Source organism: Centropristis striata, chromosome 16, assembly GCF_030273125.1.
Source record: "Centropristis striata isolate RG_2023a ecotype Rhode Island chromosome 16, C.striata_1.0, whole genome shotgun sequence".
Taxonomy (NCBI): domain Eukaryota; kingdom Metazoa; phylum Chordata; class Actinopteri; order Perciformes; family Serranidae; genus Centropristis; species Centropristis striata.
The window spans coordinates 11,794,337-11,817,032 of NC_081532.1; the positions used below are offsets into that span (position 1 = coordinate 11,794,337).

General features: G+C 35.9%; 2 protein-coding genes across 3 annotated transcripts; both read left to right on the plus strand.

Annotated features, from left to right (window-relative positions):
* Positions 1-1,535: 1,535 nt before the first annotated feature.
* Positions 1,536-14,602, plus strand: slc39a8 (solute carrier family 39 member 8). Its single transcript, XM_059353226.1, has 8 exons — positions 1,536-2,155; positions 3,311-3,473; positions 6,710-6,879; positions 7,001-7,123; positions 8,526-8,696; positions 10,663-10,870; positions 12,536-12,720; positions 14,196-14,602. Exons 1-8 carry the CDS (start codon positions 1,931-1,933, stop codon positions 14,340-14,342), a joined length of 1,392 nt encoding a protein of 463 aa, XP_059209209.1. The 5' UTR covers positions 1,536-1,930; the 3' UTR covers positions 14,343-14,602.
* A 905-nt stretch (positions 14,603-15,507) lies between these two features.
* Positions 15,508-18,780, plus strand: LOC131988463 (probable N-acetyltransferase camello). Of its 2 annotated transcripts, none has more exons than XM_059353580.1 (2): positions 15,508-15,884; positions 17,711-18,780. In XM_059353580.1, exon 2 carries the CDS (start codon positions 17,723-17,725, stop codon positions 18,395-18,397), a length of 675 nt encoding a protein of 224 aa, XP_059209563.1. In that variant the 5' UTR covers positions 15,508-15,884; positions 17,711-17,722; the 3' UTR covers positions 18,398-18,780. The 2 variants fall into 2 exon arrangements, with proteins under 2 accessions (XP_059209563.1, XP_059209562.1); XM_059353579.1 differs by having other exon boundaries at positions 15,510-15,884; positions 17,714-18,780.
* Positions 18,781-22,696: the final 3,916 nt, after the last annotated feature.

The following is a 22,696-nucleotide window of genomic DNA, read 5'->3' on the forward strand; positions in this document are numbered from 1 at the left end:
TTTTTTTTTCCCATTGTTCGCATTGTCACATAACAGTGTTGTTTTTAGTTTACGTTTTTGAACAAACTGCTATCAGAATGATCGACGCACTATTCTGTGGCATTTTTGGACAAAATGCAGGATGTACATTTTGACATTTTACATCATATGGCAAATTTGTTTTTGTTTTTTTGACAGACTATAATAACGGTTCAACCGTAGATACAGTGGAAATATCGTTAATGGATATCAACCGTTTACGTTAACATTATATTTAGCTAACCGTTTATCCGTTAGGCCAACAGCCTTTTAGGTAACATTAACTATTTCAACCGTTTATCAATGAACGTTACTTGGGCTCACTATTTCGACCGTTAATCCGGTAGGCTAACATCCTTTTAGGTTGTTAACAATTTCAAGGTTTATCAATTAAAGTTTTAGCAAACTTTTTTAACCGTTATGGTACCATACCTTTAGTTAAAATAACGGTGAAAGTGATACACCTTGAAATAGTTAACTATTTCAACCTTTGTTAGGCTAACTTACTTTAGTTAACCTTAACTGTTTCAACCATACTTTCAGCCATTGTCAACTATTTGAGTTCTATTTAGTCAGTAGCCTTCTTTAACTACATCAACTGTTTAGTCGTTACTTTGATCATCTATTCATTACCTTTAGCTTGACTGTCTGTTTGAGGGTCAGTGACTAATAAGGGTTGGCAAGATGTCAAATGGTGTAACCACAAAAATTGAAAAATATTAAATACTTCATCCAACTACAGTGTATTTAAGTCGACTTATAATTACTTAATTTAAAAAAAACCCCATCAAATTAATTTTTTTCTTAGTATTTCTAAATTTACATATTTCGTCAATTTTGACCAGAACATATTCTAAATACAACCATTTTTTTTCAAAGGTTTTGACAAATTATGTAAAAATGTGTTTTATACCATAGTGTTGCAATGTAAACGTGGATTGTATTTATTTCCCTGTATATAATCAGATTTTTATGGGGGGGAAATGACTGGTTACAGCACCTGACACTGCGTTAGATCACGTCATTGACCCTTAAACATGTGTGCTGGCTTTCTCACTTGTTTCGCAACATGATTGATCAGAATTTTATTTTCAAATTAGCTGAAATACTTTCCGTATACCCCAAGGTCACTGCAGTAGTACCCAGTTAGGTAAGATCCTCTGGTTGGGATGGCATGGAAATGATTGTGCTACTATACATCACAATAGTGCATCCTTTTTGCTCTATTTTGCATCTCTTTGATTTGCTCTTCTTCATGCGTTTAACACCCGCTTCCAGCAGGGGGTGACACGGACCTTTAAACGCAGCCGACACACATGGTTCATGTTTATGATTTTTTTTCTCCCTCCAGCTGTTTCATAATTGAACGACCGGAGTCACAGATGTAAACTGAGTCACACTGAGTTATACAGTCGTGCATGTTTCGCTCCAATTAACATTGTCACCCTTTGCACATGCACATGCACACACACACACACACACACACACACGAACACGCTTCCGAGTAAGAGTGTGTGTTTGTCTGTGTGCGTGTGTGTGAGAGAGCACGTTGCATACCAAGTGAGAAAGTCGGTCACAAAAGAAGGCATTGAAACAGTGAGTGCACGCGGTCGGTCACCTCCATGTTTTTCCTTCATGGCTCTGCAGACTGATCTTTGAACCTGATCTACCTCTAAAAGTCCTGCTCGATCACTCAGAGCACATCAGAAGAGACTGCTACTCCTGAAACAAGTTAACCAGGCTGGAAGAAACTGCACTACTCAAATATTTATACTCTCACTGCCATGGATTTGATTCTGGACTGCGGACAAACTCAGCGGGTATCATGATTTTTGAGTGAAATGCTTTCAGAGCAACAGAAGTAACAGATTTATTTACTGAAAGAGAAAAAAACACAAACTAAAAAACAGATATGTTTAACTTAAGATGTCTAATTGCGTGCGTTTTAGTTTTTATTTCAACGTCTCAGAGTATAAATGTGGTTCATCGGGATGGACAGGCATTCCTACAGAACATTTTACACTATTATGGTGAAAATGATTCAATCCCAACCGAGCATCTGAGTGATTTACTGCTGTTAATCTCAAAAAGAAGATCTGAGTCAGTAAATGAAGGAAATCCACTGCAAGACCAAGAGGTGAGTAAATTATCTATGTATATTTACTGATGTGTTGTTGTTGTTGCTGTTTTGTTTTTTTGTTTTTTACTGTTTACTGTTTTACTTATTAATGATCATCTGCAGAACTGCACAGAATCTAAAATTATTTCTTATAGTGTGAAACATGCAGTAATACGCAGTTTATAAATGTTATTTATGGATAGAAAACTAAACTAAGACCTTATTTACTTCTTATATATACTCTAGTATTCACAACTACTATAATACATGCCTGAAACATTCTGTCTATTATTATATCTGACTAACCTATGTATATGCAGTTGTAGTTTAAATTATTTGGTTTATTTTTGACCAAATACTGATCATTAATACAGATTTCATGTCATTTCCCATTATACGTATGTTTTGTCTCATAATTTTTGCTTTCTGATATAATCACTACACATCATTATGCAATAATATGCACAACATGTTGATAATGTATTAAAATAGTCTACTATAACAAACTTAAATATCCATGTAACTTTACTGTTTACTGTGTCCTACTCTTTTCTACAGATTTGGGCTAATATAATAGGCTAAATATCCTTTTATGCCCTACTAATAATAAAACTCACTTGTGTAGCACATTTCAGAAAAAAAAGATTACTTATTGTTTTACAACTGCATATACATTAACAACACTCCTGTTTGTATTCAGTTTATTCATTTGCAATTACTATGTAATTTATTGAGATTTTAGCACCTATTTTAACTTTCACTCTTTTCTTTTTTTGTTTTTTACTTGCATGATTTTTTTTTCTATGCATATATTTAATCAGCACTGTTAACCCATTGAAGCCTGGAAAGCGGATACGTCGTTTTGTAGTATTTGTATAAGCTCTCAAATACCTTTTTTGAATTTCATTTCTATCTGCTACAGAGGCTGAAAAATCTATTATTTAGTAGGAGAGTTGACACTTTTTTTCCCAGAATTTTTCCAGAATTTCCAGAAAATTAGAGGCTTATTTTAAAATCGCCCAGCAATTTTTCAGGCCTCAATGGGTTAAGCAAAGATCTTAAAGACAATAAAGAGATGCAAGAAGACCAAAAAAAAAAAGACAGGAAGGATTTTAGAGACAAAACAGAGATTTAAAAACAATAAGATGTTTAATATTGTTTCTTGCTCCACAGTGTCCTTCAGCAGAGCAGATCTTGTCCCACTTTGGGTTCAGTAATGTCAGTCAGCTGACTGTGGGACATCTGGGGAGGATCTGCCCCGCTGTGTTGACCCAGGTGCTGCTGCCCTCCTGCCCCTACACCGCCCCCAAGGCTCCGCTGCCTGCAGACTACACTGGTGAGTTGCTTCATCACCACGTTGGTTTATTTGTTGAGACCCCTGCATCTCAGATAATTCACAGTTCATGAGGTTTGTTGCCTTAAATCTGGCAGAGTTGATTATACTCACTGATATAGTCACTGATGATGGAGGACCCTCCTTAAAGACAGTGATTGCCTTTGTTTTTTTGTTTGTTTTGTAAAAAACAAGAGAATATAGGGCATCTGTGGACACTGAAGTTTTATCTGATGCATGGTTCAAATCTGACCTCAGAGGTCTACCTTTCCTCTGTCTCTTATCTTTACTCTCTCTTTTCTTTGTAAACTGTCTTCTATAACAGAATCCCCACCATATCAAACTATTAAAACAAAGCTCAACTTTTTATTTTTCACAGTCTTTTACTCAATTTATAAAACAAGAAGCAAACAGACAGGAAACATAATAATTATTTATAATTTAGATTTTTACATTTTATTGACAATAATATTGTTATTTGAAAGAAATTAAGGAATTTAAGTTCCAATACAGAGCATGAAACTGAGAGTTTATAGCTAGTGCTAATTGTAACCTCTTGTCTGTTTGTCATATACAATGTGAATTAAAAAAAGAATGCACAATTAGCTAAAAAAGAAAAAAAAATACACCTCTGGGTTTTTTTTACCGGCACCAACCATTGTAAAATAATTTATATCTGGAAGTTATATCATTTTAGTTGGTGATGTATCCGGAGTTGACAGCCCATTATTGAGGAAACTGATCTCAAATGGTGACACATAAACTGACTTACTATAAAACAGAAAATCAGGTGATTTCCAGGTCTTGTTAACTTTAATAATGCAACACAAGTGGTTGGAAAGAAACTGTTTTATCTTTAGCAGGAGGCTTAGTGATGGATCAATTACTGTAATACTGTATACTGTAATATTAACGGTGAAACTAGCCACTAATGTAAATTCATATAGTGATGTAAACCAAAGCCTTGCAATGTATTTAAGAGAGGGATCATTCAGAAGTGGTTTCAAATCCCACAATTCTCATGTCAAGTCAAGTCAAATGTATTTATACAGCACATTCAAAAGCATGTTATGTCGTCCAAAGTGATGTACAGACCAGACCAGGTAGTTCAAGCTCACAAATAATGAAACATTGATAAAAGCACAAAGAGACAAATAAAGAAATAATCGGCACCAGTTAGAAATAATTCAACACTCAAATGCTTGAGAATTCTCTCTACCTGTTGAATGGGAAAATGTAACAAACGATCTTCCTGTCCCTTAAATTTTCTCGTCTGATTTCATCGTGAATTTGACCTTGGGACAGGCATTCACAACTTTATAGAAATAGCCAGTTTTCTTGCTGATGGTCTTGTTTGCTTATGGAGGTCATACAGAGACACCAGTATTAAATTGAAAATGTTTCATAACCAGTTAAAATATCTTTGTAGCTGCTTTAACAACTAAAAGTGAATGGTTGTCCTGGTGAATCGTGATGTTTGAATCTGGGCCTTTTGTCTAAGGTCATTACCCTTTACCTCCCACTCTAACTTATCAGAATCCAGTCATTTAAAAAAAAACACTGTGAGTGGACACCGTGAGTATAACACACACACTATGTCCTGTGTGTGTGTGTGTGTGTGTGTGTGTGTGTGTGTGTGTGTGTGTGTGTGTGTGTGTGTGTGTCCTTAAACACTCCCTCTTTGGTGCTGTTGACGCAGTTACAACCAACTGTGACTGTTGTTCAGTATGTTGTTCACGACGCATGCTGTTTCTTCACCGGCCCTGTGAGCAGAATCTCCCCTCTGCAAATAAATAGTTTAGTGCCTTTTGTTGAGTTAAACGTCTGTTGTAATAAATATTTTTAAAATGTAGGTTTTCATCATGATGGAGGTGCTTTTTTAAGAGCTGATTCTGCCTAAATAACCTAAGATTGTATAACATAATAGATCCTTTAAAACATGCTATTTGGTTGTAGATCAATTTAGTGATGCATAACATTACATCCAAAATTTTAGTCTCTATCACACAGAAAACCATTTTGTTGTGAGAAAGCTCAGCTCAGTCTGACTGCTTTCTAGCTAGGAGGCTAATTCAGTATTTACAAGCCACTAGCTCCACAGGCTAGTTCCCACGCTAATATTTACTCTTACTACTAGATACGTTTTGCATATAAACATAACTGAAATATAATGATTGAGTCAATACTAATTTAGCACAGAAACTTGTCTAAGATAGCTCAGACACCTCATAGAGCAATGAGTTTAATAAATCTCTAGATATAAATGACACTAGCAACCAACAAACACAAGACGTTTGTGGTTGCTGAGGAGCTAACAATGAGCATTTCTTCACAAATGAATTCCTGCTGTTAATGCCTTTGTGACTCCTTTTCCCAGAAGGTACAAGCTTTTTGTGGCCCAAAACGTGGCTCAGTTGGCCATGTTTTTTTTTTGTTTAAATACAGTTTTTGACTCAGGAAAAAAAAATTGATAATAGATGTTTTTGTGTAAGCCGTGTATGTCTATTTATGAATGTTTAGTTGAAAGACGAATAACAAGTCATTCAGATGTGTTTAAAGCTCAATGTGGCTTCAATACTTATCTATAACATTAAATATTTATGACTGAATAAGTGTAAATATTATCAGCACTGTTGTATGAAAAGTAATATTATTAATTTTGCAGTAAAATGTGCCCTGTCAGTGTTTTTTGGATTAATATTACTGCATATGCTGCACTTTACTGCTGTAGATCTTTAAGGTTGTGCTATTTTGAACTCTTATATATACTATTGAGTAGTTTAATCTGCAGCAATTCATCAAATCCTGTAAGGTTATTATATGTTTGTTGCGTTGCTGTCCTATGAGAACCATGTATCTCTAAAAAGTCCACTTTTCATGATAAGAAGCATGATGATTTTCTCAACACATAAAGAATAACTTTAACCTTTATTGATCAGAAAAAAAATCTCCCTGGATGGGAAGTGGATGAGAAATTGTGACCTGGAAAGTGAAAAAAGCTGTCAGCCAGATGTTGTCTAGTAAAAAGTATGGTATTTATCTCTGACGTGTGATTGGAGTACAAATATAAAGTGGAAAATGGAAATACCCAACTAAAGTATAAGTACCCCAAATTTGTACTCAAGTACAGTACTTGATTTGACAGTACGATCCATTGTAACTCAAGCATGATAGATGCCAAGAAGAAACTCTAGCATAATAATGTTAACCAACTCTTCCTCTGGTTTATGCCCTGTCAGTGTGGGGTTATGGATTTTTGGCGGTCACTGTGATCAACCTTGCGTCTCTGCTTGGCCTCTTCCTGATCCCCTTCACCAAGAAGCCTTATTTCCCCAAAGTGCTGACCTACTTCATCGGCCTCGCCATTGGGACGCTCTTCTCCAACGCTGTGCTTCAACTCATCCCAGAGGTTTGTTAGAGCAGCTACTATGGAGCCAAGATATTGAAGTTGTGTTGGAGACAGTGTAGTGCTTTATACATGTCGTTATTGTATGCTAACATGCCTTAAACATTCTCCTTTTCTTCCACAGGCTCTGGGGTTTGATCCCAAAACGGATAACTATGTTGCGAATGCAGTTGGAATATTCGGAGGGTTTTATATTCTGTTCTTCATGGAGAAGATCCTGAAAATGGCTCTCCGGCTGGAGAATGGAGTAAGATAACAGTGCTGTACAGAAGTTTATTCGCTGCAAAGCATTTTTTTCTTTTTTGTATAGTGATATCATTTACAACAGTTGTATAACTGCCAGTAACCATAAATTGTACAAGTAAGCCAGTGAATCATCAATCTTATTTATTAGCTAATTAAGCTGCTAATTAGTGACTAATGATGAGGGAGACTACACATAATTAGGTCATATACATGCTGAATTGCTACTTTAAAAGGTTCATGGACATTAGGGTCACTGATTGTGACCTGCAGTAAATATGACATTTATGGTATATGATAGCAAAGGATCCTCATATTACCTTTAATATAAGCCATCACAATCGAGTCAAGTATGAAAAATCAGAACAGAATTTCAAAGGCAAAAGAACTATTTGATAAAAGCTGAAAAACTCGAATAAGTAGAATACAACTATACAGTATTAAAGTCGACATTCAAGAATAGACATTTTGATAAAAGCATTGCTTATTTGTTTTCTTGCTGAGAGACTGAATGAACTACACTAAACTAGGAAGGTAAACTTACACCTTTAAACACCTGCATGTTTGCATTTTCACTGAGAGTGTGTTAGTATGCCAATATCAGTGTGTAGCTCAACGTACAACTGTGCCAAAGTGCAGCTTTTCAGAGCTGCTAGCATGGCTACAGACTCTTAATGCAACTATACTCTATTCATTCTTCAATAATTCAGTTATGGGCTTCACGATGGTTTATTGGTTAGCACACTTGCCTCACAGTAAGAGGGTCACCAGTTAGACTCCAGCCTGCAGCTCTTCTGTGTGGAGTTTGCATGTTCTCTGGCTTCCTCACACAGTCCAAAAACATGCAGCTTAGGTTTAATTGATTGACTCTAAATTGCCCATAGGTGTGAATGAGAGCATGAATGGTTGTCTGTCTCTATGTGACAGCCCTGTGATAGTCTGGCGACCTGTCCAGGGTGTACCTCGCCTCTTCCCCAATGTGAGCTGGGATCGGCCTCAGCCCCCCGCGACCCGAGTTTGGATAAGCGGTTAAAGATGATGAATGAATGAATAATTCAGTTACACACCTTACTATGGAATGCCATTTAGGTCAACAATGAAATTGCTATTGCTATTGAATAAACCCTTAGTAAATACATTTGAAAATAAATAAATATATATACATGTAAATATAAATATATATAAATTCAGTCAATACAGCTCAATTAAATATGTATTCTTTTTTTTTCTCAGGGGATTTTTATTTCCTGATGCCACATTTATGTCTCAGCTCTTTTTATTTCTTTGTTATATTCAAATCAGTGGAGCGTTGTAATCTCACAGATTCAGATATTTATTATTATTAATATATATTGTATGTTTGTTTCTCTTCATCAGCTGATTTTCTTTGTCTCGCTTGTCTTTAGCATGGCCACAGTCACTTCACTCCTGCAGAGGAGCCTCAAGAAAACTCTGTCCAGAATGGCGACATAGGGGAGAAAAAGGACTCCATCGTTTTGACTGGCATCAACGTCATTGCCACAGACAAGAGCAGCCCGAATCCAGAACCTCCACAGACAAATGTGGCACCATCTCAGGTACCAGAGTCCGCTCTGAAGGCTGAATAAAACAATAAAGATGTGGAAGTTATATAAAGTTATAGAGGAAATTATACCTCTAGATCCCATGTGGGATTGATCAACTGCACATATTTCACATTAACCCACATGGCATCCAGCCTTGAACTCAATCATGTTTTATCCAATGAGTAGCTAAGTCTTCAGATAAGCTTGTAAAAACAGTAAGTCCTCCTAGAAATGTTATCTTAAGTAATTGTATGCTTGATAAAGATTAATGTCCATCTCCGTCCTCAATCACAAACCCACCTGACCGGAATCCATCATGCACTATATCACTATCACTATCACTATCACTATCACTGTAATCGACAACTGTATTTAAAACATCTTATCAGTCTAATCATGCATTTAGAGAATTATGTCAACGTGTACAGTATTTCAGAGTATGCCCTCGCTTTTCCACAATCTCAAGCTTTTAGTTTTAACTTAAGAGTAATTTATTGAGCTTTTATCAGTGACACAGTGTGATTAGAGCTACTGTTAATATTTAACAGTGAAACCTCTTGTGTCATATGGAGAAGTCGGGCTTTGAAGGGATCAAAAAACTAAACAAACAGGCATGATTCACAGAGGGATGAAGGCCTCAGATCCTTCCCCTCCTGGTAAATGCTAGAATTGTCTGACTGGAGCACAAAGACTCCTTGTCTGGCGGTGGCTAATAAAAGGGGCGTTTTGTCACTGACAAAGTATCTTCAACCAAGACCCGAAGGCTCTTTTCATGTCTGCCTGTCCTCAGGTTTCCCATTAAAAACACTTGTGCCATTATATTTGTAATTGAAGAGTTCCGTTGCAAATACTTCACTTCAATTTAGGGAAAATATTTCCTGTAGTTTGATTAATCAGTGTCAGGTACTCAATTTGTGGATCCAGATGGACAGGCTTCGCTGATTAAAGCATTTAGTAAGTAAGATATCCTCAAAGTCTTTTTTTAGCCATCGGTTGGTCAGTCTGTGTCCACTTTGGTAAAACTATTGGAGGGATAGACTGTAAGAGACATTTATGAATTCCTTGACTCTGGTAATCTACTGACCTACTGTACCTCTAACACCATCAGAGATCACTTCATAACAGTAAAATGGCCAGCTAAGTCAGTAAAAAAAGGAAAAAAATTACGCTATTACCTCTGCCAGGAGCTCATGTTTTCCGCTCGGTTTATTTGTGAGTCTGTTTGTCAGCTGTATTACAGAAAAACTACTGGCCCAATTTTTATAAATTTTGCTGGAAGGGTATAGCAATGGCCAAAGAAGAACCCAGTACATCAGTACAAGATCTGATTTACAGGGCGATACGCAAATTATTTTTTAAATTTTGTTATCATTGCCAGATATGGCAGTTATGCTGCATTCATGTGGTGTTGGAATCATCGGAAAAGTAGGTTCCCAACTGGAAACATTCACACTCTCCCAAGTCGGAGAAGAAGCCTTAGCGAAGGTATGCACTATAGTGCCCTTCAAGCGTATTCATGTTATGTGAGCTCTTATATGTTGTATAAGAAGTCTTAAATATCAATATCAGTATTAGCCTTAAAAATCATGCCTGGCTGTAATCATCAACCTTACCTTGTGTTTAGTGATCATTTTGCAAATATTAGCATGCTAACTAAATTAAACATGCATGATTATCAAGCAATAAGATCCAATCAATGAATTGAAAAGCTAAACATTTATTGCTCTCAAGTTTCTAATATTGTTTAGAAAATGCTCTAACAAAATGTAAATACCGAAAGATGCCAAAGGTAAAATTGTTCAACTTTGTCCTTACTTTTCTGGATGATTTGAACTTTGGGTTTTAAAGTTATCATAGTTTGTTATCTTAGTGGCTCACTAAATCCACAGACACCATATGTCATTGTTTGTATATCACTCTTCTCTGGTGTAATCAACGAGTAGTTGTGTGCATTTAATCCATCTCATCACTCTTCCAGGACGTCCAGACGTCCGGTGTGATGTGCCACTGGCTGCGTGGACACCGTATCTCCAGCATCAGGACAGTGGCGTGGATGATAACACTGAGTGACGCGTTGCACAACTTCATTGACGGTCTCGCTATCGGCGCCTCATTCACTGTGTCGGTACTGACGGGGTTCAGTACGTCCATTGCCATCGTGTGTGAGGAGTTTCCCCACGAGCTGGGTGAGTGAGTCTTTTACCAACCTGTACTGTTTCAAACATTGCTCAAACACTTTATTTTAAATTCTGGTCGAGAGCATAATATATGGCATAATATAAGGCATTTAGAATAGCTTAATAAAAATGTCTCAAGTTTTGGTATTTTAATACATACTATGCAGGAATTAGTGTTTGTAAACACAAAATTCAAAGTTGACCCCTCCTCCTTTCGGCTAAAAGACACCAAATGCATTCATCCCCTGACCGTGGTTGCCAGAACACAGCGCAATGTACAACCTGCAGCATAATATGGCAGCAAAAGGGAAAGCAAACCTTAGACTCACTCTCGGTTAAACATCTGCTTGGTATTTTGCTTCGCTGTGTCTGCAATTTTGTAGCTTTGTGCAAAAATGGTGACATCCAGAAACCACATAGATCACATAGCTTCAGTGAAGAGCTTGAACAAGCATATTTAATATGTGTTTCTATGACGCTATATAGAAAACAATAAATGACATCTTAAAGCAATTTAAAGGGACATTAAACAGGAAAACTTCAGTATAAGGGATTACAAGCAGGTTATGTCTTTTCACTCAAACTTAAAAGGGCCATTGGGAATCTATGATCTTTATTGACCTCTGCTGACAACCTGCAGAATTGCACCCAAAACTTTTACTGTATTTTCTCCTATGACATGTGTAACTCTAAACACTGTAATATAATCCAGTCCAACTTTTATGTAAGAACTAGGCTGTGTTTTGTTTCTGACAGTTTTGGTGAACAATATTAGAAATATAACAATATGGCATTGCATTATATGTCATTGTCCAAGGGTTTCTATTCTTCCGATCCGTTATATAATTCTACTCAGGATGTGCTTTATCTTTATAGGGCTTATATTCTTTATTGTACAACTGATTTTTAAGAGTAGACAGGAGATGAGGGAAGAGAGGTAGAGGAGATTACGGTTTTGTGGGATATGTTTTGAACACTTTTTTTTTCAGCTTACTTATACAGCATGTATTAAGTCAAAGAGATAAAGTAGGTAATTGAGTTGTATAGGGCTTCTTTGAATTACATAGATATTGTAATTATTTCAATATCATGATATGAAACTCCAAATAGTCTTTTTTATATATAATATCATAATACAGCGTAAGTACTGTTTTTTTCTGTTTTTTAAAGGCTGCATGACAGTAAAGTGATGTATCATTATTTGTGAAAAAACAAATTGCGTAAACATTTTGTGAAAGCACTAATCAACCCTACAATATTGTGGGAATATCAATATCAAGATATTAGATATTTGGTTAAAAAAGTGACATGATAATTGATTTCCACTATATCCCCCAGCTCTACTTTGAATTATTTTTCATGCCAAAGCTGAATAAAGGTCTTGTCTTCAGATACTTTATTGAATATACTGTGTTTTGGGGTTTAAGTCTTACTAATTGCATTTGACACTCAAAGCTAAAGTTTTAAAGTCAGAATATTTCAGTTACACCACATTTAACTTGTTTTAAAACTTTGGCCTTGACAGAAATAATACCAAAATGTTTGTTTCATGTAAAATCAAAAACTCTTATAATCAGTTATATAACAAACTATTCCACGCAGCAGAATGAACCACAATGCTTTTGAATAATGTTCAAACTGCCAGTTTAACCTTGTGTTTTGTTCCGTCTGCAGGTGACTTTGTTATCCTGCTGAATTCTGGTATGAGCATCCCACAAGCCATTTTCTTCAACCTGCTGTCAGCGGTGTCGTGTTACTTCGGTCTTGTGTTTGGAATCTTGCTCGGGAGCAACTTTGCCCCCAATGCAATCTTTGCCATCGCAGGAGGAATGTTCCTGTACATTGCACTGGCAGACATGGTGAGTTACAAAACATGACCTGAAGATACTCCAAACATTCTAATGCTGTTCATCTTTGCATTTTACATTCTCAAATCTGGTCTTTTTTAAGAGTTTTTTTTAAAGTTTGTTATTGTCAGTAGATCCCAGAAAAACAAAGAGCTCTGTTCCTGTTAGTTGAGTAAAACAGCAATGATTCACACACATTCAAAAAAATTTCAAAATGACTTTATTTATCCCAGAGGGGAAATTCAGTTAGTCTGTTAGCCCTTGTGTGTTCTCACATGTTCACCATTACAACTTTATGAAATAATAATATGTTTATGTTGCTTTTATATCCTGTTATGCTGCCCCCTTGAAACCAGAATTTTTAAACAAATCAAGAATACTCAATACATTACAAAATACATATTTTTTTAACAACAGCTCAGAAATGTCCTTAAACAGCTGTGTACTGTAATTGTTAGAAAACATTTCTCAAAAGAATTAAATTTTAAGAAGAGAGTGATTTTTTTACCTCCTCAGATTGATCTATTTGAATAACTTGAGATAACTTAAGAGGTAAAATTATCTGGAATAGTATCCGCTATTCAATAAAATAACTACCCTAAAAATGATCATACCTTTATGGACCTGGGCCTTTACACACACTGTACCTAAATCCGTTAAATTAGGGTTAGGGTTACATTGCTTATACTTTACTGGAGTATTTCTACTTTATGCACTTTAGACTTTTACTCCACTACGTCTCAAATATTGGAAAATATTGTACTTTTTACTGCACTACATTTATCTGACAGCTTTAGTTTTTTTTTTAAATAGATTTCAGTTTTTTATCCCCTTCTGTCCAGTGAAAACCAGATGTTATGAATGACTGTGATGAACTGAAGGATGAAGTCTTTCTTTACGTCATGAGAATATTCTCTAAATACACTCTTGGATCAGCTGTAAAATGCATCATCACAAAGCTAAAAACAAAAAACATATGATGATTTTACAGAATATGATCCATTGCTGTGGATTAAACTACTCAACAGTAAATAAAAGAGTTGAAATCAACATTTTAAACATCTACAGCAGTAAAATGCAACATACACATGAATGCAACAGTAATAGTAATCCAAAAACATTTTTATACTTTAAGTACATTATGCAGATACTGCTTGGATACTTTCACTTAAACAAGGTTTTGAATGCATAGTTTTTACCTGTAACAGAGTGTTTTCACAGTGTGGTATTAGTTTTTTTTTTTTTTGCTTAAGTAAAGTATGTGAATACTTCTACCATCCTTATTGTTAGAAGGATAAATTCATTGTTGGTTTTGACAAAAAAATCCACTTCTTCCTGGGCCTGATGCTCTTTTCCTGAGTTTTATTGAACGGAACAAAATAACAATGCTTGTCAAACAAATCAACCAATTCTTACTTCTTGTTTTGTTACTTCCCACAATAAAGCCATTGTATTTTTGGTATCTGATCTGTTGTTCTTCATCTCAGTTTCCAGAGATGAACAACATATTACGGGAACAGGAACGCACTTCCACCAAGATCATCTTCTTCCTGATCCAGAACGCAGGGCTGCTGAGCGGCTTCACCGTCATACTGCTGATCACCATGTTTGCAGGGAACATCAACCTGGGCTAGAAGGGAGGGAGACAGGGGAAGAAGAAAAAAAAGGGCTGCTTCTGTTTCTGCTCACCCAGCTGGGCGGGAAAGTGAATGTAAAGTGAATGTTTTGTACGAACAAAACCAAAATCTTCAAAGGAAAAATTATGCTTTTATATCTTGTGACTATCAAACTAGTGGAACTCCATAAAAAGGGAAAATCTTTACAATCATTTGTTGTATGAACTCTAGTCAAATTGTGTTTTTGCGGGGACAATAAATTATTTTTTCAGTCTTCATATGTTGTGGAATGTCTCACATTTATTGTACCTCAAACCTTGTGGTGTAAATGAACACAGGCTGTTGTTGTGACAACAGTTGTTGTTTTGCCTTCTATAACAGCTGTGTTTGACGTTGTGTCACCACTATGACCTTCACTGGTTCTTTTAGTATTAGTTAGTGGTAGTAGAAGTAGTCCTTTTTCAATTTTTATCTTTTTGAATACAGTGAGTAGTTTGATGTCTGGCAAATTTAAGACACCGTTAAGATGTTCATGAATGTTCATGATGTTCAAATTACATGAGCTTTAATGAGTTATGCAGTTTCAAAGTACTTGAGCCTACTTGCTCTACGTCCAAGGTCACAATCTATCCATTATATTATGAATTATGAGTTTTCCCCCTCTTGGTTTTATTACATTGACGGCTTCTGTCAGCGGCTGTTTGATTAGTACAAAAACCAACATGAGATACCCCAAGTACTAAAGATAAATTAATGAACTTCTCAACAAGGCAAATGGACCAAAATGTAAGATATCTGCATTTTATGTATTATTTTTAAATGTAATTTTGTAAATACAACCACCAAATTATATAAATTGTTATTATTTATACATTATTATTTAAAAATGTTTCAGGGATATAGGATTTTTTCTGGGATTTTTGTAAAATTAAAAAATGAAATGATGAATCATGAATAGCCAACCTTATACTGTAGGCCAGTTGTTCAAGGGGGATAAATCTGATTGGTGTTATGATGAACAAGATGAAAAAGCGGAAAGATTGATAACCAAAAAATATTTATTCAGAATTTTCTTTAATGTTGGCATTTCCCCCTGCAAATTATTGGATAATTTACCTGTTTGACTAAATATTCAATCAAAAAATAAAATAAATATATATTTTGGTTGAACTGGGCGTGTTAGCCAATCCGCAGGAAAACAGGAAGTAGATGGAGCTGCGTTCACTGACATTGTTCAGCTCGTAATTATCCATAACTATAGTAAAATTATAAGCAGCACAGAGAGGAAAACACTTTTCTCAATTTCTCTGATATATCCGGGATGTTCATTTGACAGTGAAAAGAGTTTCGATAATCCTATAGCAAAATTATTGAGTTTAATCTAACGAGGATCCCGTAATGGAATGACGGGAGAGTGGATTTTTCCATTATCTGGGTATTCCGTCAATGCAGCACAGGAGGAAGTAGGAGACAAACGAAATGAGACGTTATTGACTTTTGGAAACTTTGCTGCACTCAGCACACCTAAACCTCTGCTGTCATCAAATATTAATTTACGACGTAAGTCTACTTTATGTTATTTGAATGAATTATTTCCCCAGAGCAAAATAAACCAGAGCAAATCAGATTTGTGGCAGCCTTGAAAAACTAGCCCTGATGCTAGCTGCTGTTAGCTAATCAGTGGAATTAAAGTATTTAAACGTCTTCTTTAAGGACACGCGTGGTTTGCGCTTTCAATACTCAGTTTGTTTAATGCCCAATTATCATGTGAGGTATTTATGTAATGGATAGCATTCGTAGTTACCATTTCTAGCATAACCTGGTCTATCATTAAACATTTCAAACGGACTCGTGACGTTTGAGGGTCACGCTGCTTTGTGTGTCATCTAAACTTCCACCTGTGTTACGGATTAACTGGTGACCCTCTTACCGAGTGACTTCAAGCAGAAATGTCGTCACCCTGTTAAAATAATCGCCTAACTCATTTTTTTCAAGTTTTGCAGGAAACACAAAAAACTTCACCAAAAGTGTAACATATGACATTTATTGATCATTTCACTCAAAAAGGATGTAACAGAGGATGGCTATTGGCATAGTAATAACACTGTGTTTAAATTATGTAATTTAAGAGAAATAAATGACTTGGGCAATTTTTTGAACATGCCTTTGTGACTTAAGCAAGATATGGTAACACTTTATTTTGAAGGTGTCTACATAAGAGTCACACAAGCCTGTCAGAAACATGACATGACAAGTATCATGAGCATTAATGTTACTTCAAAGTGTCATTAATGTTCATGACACATCCCATGTCATGTTTATAACACGCTCATGTCACTCTTATGTAGACACCTTAGAGTAAAGTGTTACCAATATTAGTGTCAACAATAAAACACTGATAAACTAAACTGATAACTAAACAATCTCCCTCTAGCTCTTCTTTGCTGGGTTCTTATCTGATGCCTATGAATGTGGCAAATTGTCAAAGAAGTGATGAGGTTAAAGGGGTAAAATCACATGATCTGATCAACTGAGGGTGTAGGTGATTTTACCATAGGTGGCCGGCGTCATGAGGAGATGATTTAGACAAAAAATAACGATTATTTTAACAGTGTGACGATATGTAAAAAGGAATATTAATTAGCACTGTGTCTGTTATAGTAAAATAATGTCTTACTAATGCTGTATTTCTCATGCTGATACAGACATCAATATCTGGGTTTAAAAAATTATAAATAGATAAGTTATATATATTTTTAAATATAAACACATGCCATAAACAAATATTGTTAATTAAGATCCCTCAAATATAATTATTAAAACATTATGACCGATATATACAGATTTGTCATGTTACAATTGGAAATATGTCATATTGGAAGTCACATATGTATACAATATATATTATATAAATACAATACTGATATGTTTGTGAAAACCGCAAACCATACTGTATTGCACAGCACAATTCATCAGACTATAAATACAGCACAAGCTTTTTTAAAGTTGAGTATGCAAAAATCTGTAGCAACAAAGTACTTGCTGAGCTTCAGTTCAGTATGTATAGTACTGTGTATTTAGTTACCACCTCTCATACACACATTACAAGCTAACAAAGTGAGATAAATCAGCAAGCTAAAAATCTGAATTATTCAATTTATACTACCACAAATAGAGAATATGCTACTTGAAAAATCATTTTTAATGTTTTTCTAAATACTGAACAGTTTAGAGATACAGGGACAGGCTTCAGCTCACTGTGGGGCTGAAAAGAAGGAAAATAAAAGTACAAAAATATTTCACTTATGATTGCAAACTGAATTTTCTTGATGTTTGAAGCATTTTGACACTTCTCACATCTTGAACTCCTGTTGTTTTTTTAAAAGCAGAGCTGAGCCATGGCCAGTATTCAGATCCGGAAGTTTTGCGATGACGACGCAGAGGCAGTTAGGGAGATCTTCACCCTGGGGATGAGCGAGCATGTGCCCTCGTCCTTTATGCACCTCCTCAAACAGCCGCTGTGTCAAATGGTGCTCATGTGCACGTTCTGTGCTCTCATCACAAGCTCCAAGTCCTTCCTGCTGCCCATCCTGGCCGTCACCCTCCTCCTGGCTGGGGCCCGGCAGTTCGTTGTCTACATGTTCAACAAATACATCGACACCTCCCTCAAGAAGGACCTCAACAACATCAGTGAGGTCTACCTGAACCAGAAGGACACGTGTTTTTGGGTGGCTGAAGTTGACGGTCGAGTGGTTGGCTCAGTGGCTTGCCTTCCTAATGAGAATGCACCTGGATGCTTGGAGTTGAAACGATTGTCTGTACGCCGCAGTCACCGCGGGATGGGCATCGCTAAGGCTCTGTGTCGGACAGTCGCTGGTTATACTCGTGACAGGGGCTACGCAGCAGTCATCCTGTACACCTCTGTGGTGCAGACGGACGCTCAGAAACTGTACGAGCACATGGGCTATGAGAAGATAAGAGAGTTTGTTGTTCCTGAGCTTCCTGCCAAAATTATGAACTTCACTCTGTTTGAGTACAGACTGGATTTACAGAAAGATGGGAAAAGTGACTGAGCAGTCTGAAACTGACAGACTGCGAAACATTTCAGGGTGACAGTACCGTCCATTCATTCTATTTCTTTGCTTATGAGATCCCAGCATGCATTACTGTGAAAGATACCAAACTCTCAAGATAGGTCAGGTGACGGCATCCACATGAGGAACTGTTTACTCAACACACTTGCAGTAAAAGGTTTGGCTTTTTTTTAATCTAATTACAAACACACAAAACAGATTAATCATGTATTATTGTTTTTTTCAAAGTCTGCTATGTCCATGTTGTCAAAGGGTCTGTGTCGATTGTCTTGAAAATAATATGCATATTTTAATTTTGTAAAGGATTTCCTTTATTCGTCATACTTAGAATAAATTGATTGACCTGATCATGATTCTACAAATGTGTAGCGTTCTTTTTTTTTTTTTTTTTTAACTTTAGTACTATTAGGGATGCACTGATCAGACACACTGGGTTATAAGCAGCTAGGGTTACAAAGTTCTGGAAAATATTTAAAGTGGAAACTTTTCATAGGGGTTAAGAAGATATTATTTACCATATAATATACAGGTAGAAAGTTCTTATAAGTCAATGTGATCATTTTACCAAACTTTAAGATTGCAACAAGATTATGTTGCCATTAGACATATAAGGGTTTTATCATGCTACGGCATTCATTGATTTTTATTAAACAAAAATTCTATACCATTCAATATATCAATATGAGATGACCTAAAACAAATAAAATATAATTTGCTAAATCATCATCATTACTGAGCTCTACAGTATATTTATATGAAAAACAATCTACCCTTTCTAATAAATAACAAATATGAAGTTTGAATTTGAACACAAACGTGTATCTTAAAGATGATACATATCCATATTTATACTATTGGATCACAGATCATTGAATCTATATATCGATCCAGACGGACGTATCGTTACAGCCCTAGTTGCAATAGAACTTGAGATGATGAGGCTGCGATGAGTAATATGTTTTCAGTCTGAATTTAGATCTGATTCATTTCATATCAGCAAAAAATGTGACTTGAGTGAGCACATCTTCTGCTGCTCTCAACTATTTTACAGTAGTTGCACTTCATGCACTAACAGTATTGCCCTCTGACATACTATTTGAAATACATGTGTAATCTGTACACATTTCCATGTAACAATCTCCCTTCAGTTCCTTTTTTTTCTGCCAGTGAGCTGTGTTACATCTCTAGACTGGTCTAGATGACCAATTGTCAGATGTTTCTATAACAGGAAGAGGGGAGTGCTGTAGAAACTAATATGCAGGGGAAAATAGGGTTTGCTGAAAAAAGAGACCTACAGCTTTCCATTTTCCATTATCTTTTCCTTCACCACAAATTGTGCTACTGTAGGCCTAAAAGAGAGTCAAGCATCTGTTCAAAAGAGGAAGAACAAGCAGCTTCTTCATTAGAGCCAGAGGAAGGTTGTGGCCACGGGGCGAGGCTTCTACCAGGAACTGAATCTGAAATCAATGGTTTCAGGCTATACTAAGGTTTTGCTCTGGGGGTTGTTTTGAATCCAGGATGCCACACTGTTCCAGACTGATGCTCACAAGCTGTGAGGTTGTCAAGTAGTGGTTTCTTTTCTCATCACAGATCTACAAATTTGTGTTTTATATCATGATTCGAGGAACATCAAGTTTCAGCTTCAATGTGCCCAAGGATAAATTTGTCTAATAGGCAGGTGACCAATTGACACACACTCACAATTGCAAATATAAAATAAAATACAGAGAACATAGTGCTTCTAGTTACCTTTTATTTCCAAAGTTTTTTATTTCTTCTTGTTTGTTTTGTTTTTCCATGTGTATGTGTTTTTTGTACTTATTTGTTGCTACTTAAACTTGTTACTCTTACCCATTCCTCTTTCAGGTATATTACTGTATACATATATTAAACCAAATTCATTAAAATGAATTAACCTAGATGAAGTTTCAACAATGCAAAATAAAACATACCATTTTTTCCAGAGGAATTTACTTAAATGTACTAAATTCTCCTAATAAAAACATATTTTTCACACGACATTGTCTAACTGTGTTTAAACCTTCACAGATGTAATTTAATTACCCATGGATGTAGTAATGCACTTGCCAGTCCATTTTTCTAGTCTAATAAAGAAAAAGGATAATACCAGGCTCCTCTGTGTGTGTGAGGCGGGCCCGGGCAGGCAGTAGCTCGGACACCTCAGGACGGATGAGTCCGGTCAGACCTCCATGGATGGATGTAGCCTGTCAGGGACGAGGCTGAGCCGTTAGCAGGATTTTAGGAAGTAAACAGGTAAGCATTAGTACCCAGGTGTTATCTGGACAATGGGAGATAAATTCACAAGAAATACACACCCATGTTTAGTCATATGCATGTGTGTTTTTGTTAAATTTAACTCGAAAAGAGGTTTTTGTTTGGGGAAAACCAACCGAAGCTAACGGCTACTTGTGCTAGCAGCTGGTCAGGGAGTGTCCAACTGACAGCTGACAGCACCAAACCTCAACCACAACAGTGATGATTTAACGCCAATCATGGCTCTTAAAAAATACAATATTTGCACATTAAAACGACCAATTATGGAATTGAGATCATTACAAATATTTAATGAGCTATGGCTGGTGATTATTGAGGCGGTATGGATCCTTATATCCAGCGCTAATTGGGATTATAAGGCTTTATTCTCATTTCAATGAATTAATCTCAAATCCAGAATGTTTCCCCCTAATTTCTCATCCAATTTGGTTAATCTGTCGGGAGAAAATGTCATGTCAGGCTGCAGCCACACCCATGCTGTGATTTATTATTATTCCCACTATACCTAACCGGCAGAATATTAATATTTTTTAGATTTTTTGGTTTAATTTGTTGTTCCTTGTGTAATAAACCTGTCTGATATAACATTAATTTGGTCAGTGAGGCAGTAGGATGTCTGTGTAGCACTGGTCTCTGGGTTTTGAACTCACTAGATGGCACCAAATTACAGATTTAGCTCATACATGCCACACAAGACGTTTTTATTTATATTTGTAAGTGTATCTTGTTGTCGACCATGCAGTTATTATTGAGCACTTTCATGCTAATTTGATACACATTAGAGTGAAGTAGAGGAATGAACAGGCTTTGCCCTTGTTTTCTATGGTTGACCTATTTATTGCTGTCTGCATGGTGTAGTGTTAAGACCAGGCTGAATATCATTAGCATGCATGTGGTGGAGAGGAAGCCCTGTATATAATTAGCTGATCTATTCTTAGTCAATGATTCACTTCATCGACTGTTTTTTTTTCTTTTTAAAAAAATAATTAATCATTGAGTTAAGTAAATGATGAAAAAAAACATTTGATATCCTCAAGTTTGTCTGTCAAAATAAAAATTCAATTGCCAAATATATTTTATATATAAAACAATGAAAAGCACATTTAAGTGAATGTTTAATGACTGAAAAACAATTTCTTGACTATTGAAATAGTTGCACAATAATATCCTGTTGATCTAACTAACCAATTTATTGATAAATCAATACTCGGGCATTATTGTTCTACTTTTCTTTTTAAAAAAACATATTAAAATGATCATAGTTTGATTATTTTTATTGAGAAAATATTTTTTCTTTCAAAATTTAGAGGAAAAAATGAGTTGCTTATATTGGATGACATGACTTGCACTTTTATTAAAGCATAACCCCTATGTTACAATAGCAAGCCAGCAAAATGTTAGATTAAATTATCTCTAGTGACATTCAGTTAGTAAAGTATCATCATATGCCAAGAGTCAAGCAACTAGAAAGGAATTTATCCGACCAATAATTTAAACCATTTATCAGGTAAAAAAAATAAATATTTGTTCATTAATACTGTACTTAAGTTGATCTGTTTCATATCTTTATACCCTTAATCTGAAGAAGAAGACGCTAACATTGAGCATTTATGATTAATTTTCAAATAAAATGAACAAATTACAAACCAACAACTTCATCACAAGAAAAAAGGAATTCATTTCTAATGATAAACCCCCCCCCCCCCCCCCCCCACTGTCATTAGCAGCCCTAAACTAAACTCTCTGTTCTGTGACGTACATTAAAATTCTTTACCTTGATGACATAATGATGACACCTTGATGACTCCATACGCAGCACTTTACATTTCAGCCTATTATTATTTAGCTGTCAATGTAACTTCAGTATGTTACATCCCAAAATAGCCTTAATCGATGCCAGTTTCAGGGCGTAGACATGCTCATCTGTACCTTGTTTAGTGATGCCGATTGTTCCTCCTAGACTTGCAGACCGGCTGAGGTGCA

What these genes read in the sequence shown, in the direction of transcription:
- slc39a8 (XM_059353226.1), top strand. Translation starts at nt 1,931, where the DNA reads ATGTTTAACTTAAGATGTCTAATTGCGTGCGTTTTAGTTTTTATTTCA. An exon ending in TGCTTCAACTCATCCCAGAG is followed by an intron (nt 6,880 to 7,000) that starts GTTTGTTAGAGC and finishes TTTCTTCCACAG; the next exon opens with GCTCTGGGGTTTGATCCCAA. An exon ending in ACATTGCACTGGCAGACATG is followed by an intron (nt 12,721 to 14,195) that starts GTGAGTTACAAA and finishes TCTTCATCTCAG; the next exon opens with TTTCCAGAGATGAACAACAT.
- LOC131988463 (XM_059353580.1), top strand. Translation starts at nt 17,723, where the DNA reads ATGGCCAGTATTCAGATCCGGAAGTTTTGCGATGACGACGCAGAGGCA.